Source organism: Cordyceps militaris, assembly GCF_000225605.1.
Source record: "Cordyceps militaris CM01 unplaced genomic scaffold CCM_S00001, whole genome shotgun sequence".
Classification (NCBI taxonomy): Eukaryota; Fungi; Ascomycota; class Sordariomycetes; order Hypocreales; family Cordycipitaceae; genus Cordyceps; species Cordyceps militaris.
In genome coordinates, this window is record NW_006271969.1 from 5048547 (window position 1) to 5054712 (window position 6166).

Here is a 6166-nt window from a genome sequence, read left to right on the forward strand (position 1 = left end):
TGCTACCCACACACTAGTAGCGACAAGGAGGTCTAGAAAGACTAGCTGCGGAGACTGTGGCGCTCATTGGCAAATGCCGCTTTGGCTAGGGAATAATTGGCGGCCAGGAGATGATGAAGTGGTGGGGTCGGATACATGGCTCTCATTAGGCGCAGTGCAGGTGTGAGTCCAGACTTTCCGCTCGTCGACTTGGCTGGAGACGACACAATCCACACTGTAAGTGGTGGGCCGGTTGGAAATTACTTAAAAAAACGGTTCGTCCTGCAGTGGCTAACCCCAGAAGTCAAGGTGGCGTCTGCCGATCGTGGTGCTGCTGACAGGCCAGACCTGGTCGATAGAGTTCAAGGGGGGCGTGGTGCTCTGTCCACGGGGCTAGCCAGGGGTTCACAACGCCTAGAATATTGTTCAGTATGGATGGAAGAGCCCAACGACGAACAATAGTTCAATACGAACCGAGAGGCAATTACAATGGCTGGTGATACCTTTGGGCCAGCAAATTTTCTGCAATGCAGCTTGTGTCTCGCAGAGTGTGACAACCACAACAGCGGCAGCCCCACGGTCATTTCGGCTTTCAACGGCCAGAGGCTGGGCCTGGCCCCATTAGCACGTGAGCGGGTTCGACAGCCGAGAGAGGGGACCGGCCGGTCGCTTTGACAGCACGATAATAATAGGGGAAACAAAAAAAAGAAAAGGGAAAAGGATCGACGGGGCCCGTGAAGGTTCTGACACGGCAAATACAAACGGGGGGGGGGCGACCATGGACTTGGCGTTGGTGATCGAGCGAGCATTGACAATTCTGTTTGCTGCAGAATTACCTCTGCTTATAGGTAGAGTACATAACTAAAAAGGAACAGACGCGGCGAGATGAAAACTGATAGCAGTCGACTGCCGCTCGTGCATATGACTCGTCTGAAAGTAATACGGATAAGTACCTATATAGGTAGGTACCTAGGGTCTGTACCTGGTAGGTGCATGCCCCTCCATCGCTGCCCCTCCACATCGCAAACGCCGCAACGCCGCCGACGTGGTTTTGTCTCGCAGCAACACCACAAAACTGATGATGCGCCATCGTCCTTGTCATCGGAATGCGTCGGTGGTTCTTTAAGTATCAAAAATCAAATACACAAAATACCCTGTTTTATTCGCCTGCATTCGCCTGCATTCGCCTGTCCTCACCTTCCCACCCGCACCTTCGTAGTCCTCGTCAACGATGCCCGCCTTTGCCTTGGCCCTCACGCTCTTGCCGGACCAGCACCATGTCGCCAAGCACACGCGCAGGCAGGCATGTATCAGCTTGCTGCCACCTCCGAACGTCTGCAGAGTTATTGCCATAATGTCCTGAACATTCACATTCCACGCCCTGGCAGACGACGCAATGCACATCTTGCTCCGATATACTTGAACTTGCTTTTGCTACAAACCATTGCCAGCCTACGGCGCCCATTCGATCCTGCTCAGGCTGTTCAGTTTGCTTCTAGCTTCCGTCATTCTGGCTTATCCTTTATACTTATCAGCGTTGTTACTCACTTTTATCCTCGCTGCTTGGCAGCACGCCACCAGGCTGGCCCAGAGAGAATCTTCCCAAAATGGATGTACCTCACATTCAGAGGGCCGCCGGTCTCCGTGCCGGCAATACGGCATCCCAAGCTGCCAAATCAAGGCCTTTGAAGCCTCCCGACTTAACACAAGAATCAGCACGTTGGCCACTTCAGGCGGTGGACGACAACACAGCAGCAGCCCGGCATCTGACGTCTTCTCAATCACGACACAAAACCCCACGCGAATTAGAGGTCTTCGGTCATCCTTCCACCACATTGGAGAGAAGCGTCCCTGCTACATATCACGCACCACTTCGCCCAAGACGTGGCCTTGACGACCCACCCTTCTCGAGAGACCCATCGGCGCGCAGTTTCGAGGAGGACCAGTTGGCCCATGAGCGCAGGGCACGCTCCTATAGAGACACAACTTCTGAAATCATCTCACTATATGCGTCAAGAAATGTGACGTCTCACAATTCCACACTTTGCCGAAATGATGACGATGCTTCCTCGACGACACCCCACGCAAGGGTTCCCACTAGCCAACGCCACACCCAGTCCAACAGTACTCATCTTCGAAATGCTTCTTGGCAGAAATCAAGGACACCGGGGCCCTACCCTACGAGGCTACGACGCCCTGGAACAAGTATCACCTCGCCGCCGATGACGGAAGCTCGAGGCAGGGAGTACAGCAGAATGGTCGAGGGCGAAAGGGGCCATCAAGTATGTCGTATCTCCGATGACACTGATTCTGACGACGGCTAACACCATAAAAAGAAAGTAGCACATAATCTCTACAAAACCTCGCTTGCTAACAACCAAAGACGAGCCCCTCCGCTATCTCTACGTGCCGAAATGAACAGGTCATCTAGCTCACTACCATCTAGATCTTCACCAGGTCTGAATCACTACATGACAGCATCGGGGCGCGCTAGAACGCCGAGTTCCACTGTGTCTTGGGCATCAAGACCCTCTGATCGGTACTACATGGGCTCGATTGACCAGAGCAGTAGATCTGCGAGCTTGACATCAATTGTTGAGATGTATCAGCGCCCCATGACATCTAGCAGCACTTGCCCTGCCATGCGGCCTACCGGCACCCTCTACTATGATTACTCTGAGGATTTCAAAGACCCAGATTCCGAGGATATCCGCCAGCCTGTCATACCGCTTTCCCCTATTCCCTACAGAGCCGGTGGCGGAACCAAGCCGACCATCCTACAGCAAGATCTACAGCTAAAGATGCACGGTACTATCGATAACCCCCATATTCAGGGCTCCGCATACTCTGGATATAGACGGGGCTACAGTAGGACTGACAGTAGCATCGAAGACTCGTTCGATTCATATCTTCAAGGTAGCCATGACGACTCCATTGAGGAAATCGAGCGGGCTATTGCGAATGCAATCTCCAATGCAGCGGCAGACAAGCTAGTTGCAGCTTCAGAGCATTTAACTGCGTATACAGATGCGTGCCGCAACAGACGAGAAGACAGCCAGACGAAGACGACAAACGTTGCCAACATGTCTCGGCGACTACCTGCCACAGAGCGACAGTATGGTTTGAAGACAGCAGCTCCGAATTTGGAAATGAATATCAACGCTAGACGAGCGTCTCAGTTGAGTTTGAACAAGAATTTCATGGCGCTAGATCCAGCCTTTGCAGACTTTACCTCTTTACTTTCTTCATTTGAGCGATTGGCAAAATCCCCGTTTTCACGACTCAGTGATGAAGATGATGTTGATGAACGACACAGCAGACGAAGCAGCAAGTTATCGACGATGGACACACTTGACGAGATGGAATCCATGGAGAACCCACACTTGAAGCGTCATCAGCGTAATGTAGCCACCGCGCAGGTTGGCACTCCAGCACTGAGCTCCTGTGAATCCCCGACTGAGCATCCGTTGTCGTCAGGGGAGGGTGCATTGATCCTCACACCCGAACCTCTATCCCCTCGCCGCGACAAAGGTTTCAATGAGCCGCATCTGAGATTCATGAAAGCACTACCACCTCTTCCAGCTGAGATTCCTAGTACTCATCTCACCCACGCGAACCAGAACTCTAGCAACAAGCAGGCTCAAAATGCGGGTGCCATCTCCCAGGCTCGGTCCTTGTCCCTCCGAAGCCATATTTCGCGCTCGGGTAGCCCGGGAAAGTTGAAGCTGCGTGTTCGGACGCCATCCTCATCTGGAGACAATGACTTTGCATGTGTATCGGATGGTGCCAAGCGGGAACGTCGCTCTGCTGACGAGTGCAGACCAGCCACCAGTTCAAGACCCCCTCCGAAGCTCAAGTTGAAAATATCACGAAATCAGCTTGGCCAAGGTCGAAATGCCCAGACTGAATCAGTGATTCGTAACAATCGTTTAAAGCAGTGTAACGCACTCGCCGACGTGGCACAGCCACCACGCAATGATGTCGAAAAGAGAATAGAGAAAAGGAAAGACGAGGCGAGATCAAAGGGGCCGAACGAAAAACAGGAACCGTTGGTCACAAACGTCGACCCGCGGGAAAGTAGAGTCGGATCGTGCCAATCGTCGGACCAGTTCAACCTTTCGTATCCACCGACCTCAGTCGAGAGTGTAGATGTCATGTTGCCACGACTGGAACCCTTCCGTGAATCAGTCGAGGAGGTTCGAGCCGTGCAGCCAGAGACTAGTGAAACAGCGGCACGCCGTATCAAGCCAAAGTTCTCGCTTCTACGACTACGGCCAGCGAACCACGCAGGACCAGCAACGCTGACGAAGCCTGCGCCCTGTCATGCTTGCACTCAGAGCGAACCCGAGGCAAAGACGGTGGACAAGAATATCATTGTTGCCTCGACTAGTCAGTTTGATTCGACTGTGACTGAGAACCGCGTTGGAAGTGTGTCGGTCAAGTCGGAACGGGTAGGCAATCGAGTCAAACGGTGGGCTACGGACGCCAAACGTGTGGTTCGGTCATATGTCAGGCGTACACTGATTCGGACTCCCAAGAGCGCAAAAGTGTAGATGAAAGCTTGCTCCTATGCTCAAAGGTTAGAAAGATGGCGACTTGTTTCGAGTGTACGGAACGAGGTCGGCCGGAGGTGTGGCTGAATGCGCGCTTGATTATTGGCTTTGCCAGAAATGGCAGGTATCGAGCAAAAAACTATAATTCTCTCCTCGGATAGTACAGGCTTAAATTAGCAATATTATAAACGTATCAAGCTCGAAACACTATGAGGTTTGTTTTGCCCCAAGATGGAGTCAGGAAGTGAGGCGCGAGAAGACATACGTCAGTGGAATCTGCTAGCTGAAGCCCAGATCCGAGATGCGAAGGTCGGCCTGAGAGTCTTGGAAGTTGGGCGATGAGGGCAATGCTGGGTAAGACTGGAACAAGACAACTACAATTAGATCTATTCAAGTGTTTAGATTCAGCGCTCTGTTTATTGTGCCCTTTCATGAGTATGGCTGAGCGAGGTTATGTATGTGCTGGAACAGGTTCGCCTCGCGACGCGAAGGAAAGCATGTAGGCCCGAGGGCCGGCCTTGCCCCAAGGTTCCTACAGGCCAGCATGCCTGTTTTGCGTATCGAGTACGCCGACGAGTACAAATTAGTTACAGACGACTCTGGGCGCACAACCCATCGTCGTGCCCTCTGACTGCTGAGTCATCCGGCCAGGCCGCTTCGACAGCGTGAGATGCCGACAGCTTCGAGACGGCGCGACGTGGAGCAAGCAGGTCAGGGCGGTGACGAGACGGTTCGGCAGCCCGATTGCGTGGGGGAGTGGGAGGAGGCGCTGACGATGCTGGGAATTCGGCATGTTGATGATGAGCCGGAATGGGGCGACGCGCCACGATGCGGGCGCGTCAAAAAGCCGTGAAGCGTCGTCCCAAATTTCTTTTCTGTGACGGTGGTGCGCTCGCTGCTCATCCATCTGCCGGCACGTGGAGGCCACCGACTCGGCATCACGTGATACGCAGGTATATTGACAAGGCATCTACCTGAAACCCGTCCCGAGTCAGGAATCGCTTTTGCAGCAATCATCCATTCCAAATTGTGTAACGACATTGGGGGCCGCGGAAAAAAATGAAGGGCATGGCTTGTCATGTATGCATTGTTTGTTTCTGATTTCCGGTAATTAATGCCCGCCGCCGTCCACCGCCCCCCGAAATCATGGACCAGGTAAAGCTCCTCCACACGACGCGGAGTGCCGCCCTCCAGCTGCTTCAAGATGGCAAGAGACCGGATTACTTCCCCGAATGTAGCTCGTCTGTGGGAAATTGATATGCACAGGGAATAACTAGCAGCGCGCGACGGCTGCGGGATGGAATGACACGTTCATTTTTTCGGAGCATCTCGGTGAAGGCGCAAAACACCACCACAAACATCGACATGACCGCAGTGGGCTATACTGTCTCGTGATTCGTGACCAGGCCAGGCCAGGCCAAAAAACAAGTCATCATCCCCGTCTTTTTCCTCTTGCCTGGTCTCTTCAGTTTCAAATTGTTTTGCCCCATGACCGCTCCCTTTCGGCATTCTGAGCGTCGACTCAGACCTGAGCCAACCCGCGCCGTCACACCAGACAGCACTTCCAGTGTAGTTACCCCTTTGGCCCTGTTTGCTCAAGTCAAAAACCTTGGCTCGGCCGGAAAAAACGCCGC

The 6166-nt window shown here is 53.2% G+C and overlaps 1 protein-coding gene across 1 annotated transcript; it reads left to right on the plus strand.

Moving 5' to 3' along the window:
- Window positions 1-1586: 1586 nt before the first annotated feature.
- Window positions 1587-4532, plus strand: CCM_01568 (uncharacterized protein; the record flags this gene model as incomplete). The annotated part of the gene is made up of 2 exons (XM_006666724.1): window positions 1587-2261; window positions 2316-4532. 2 exons carry the CDS (start codon window positions 1587-1589, stop codon window positions 4530-4532), a joined length of 2892 nt encoding a protein of 963 aa, XP_006666787.1.
- Between the last annotated feature and the right edge of the window lie 1634 nt (window positions 4533-6166).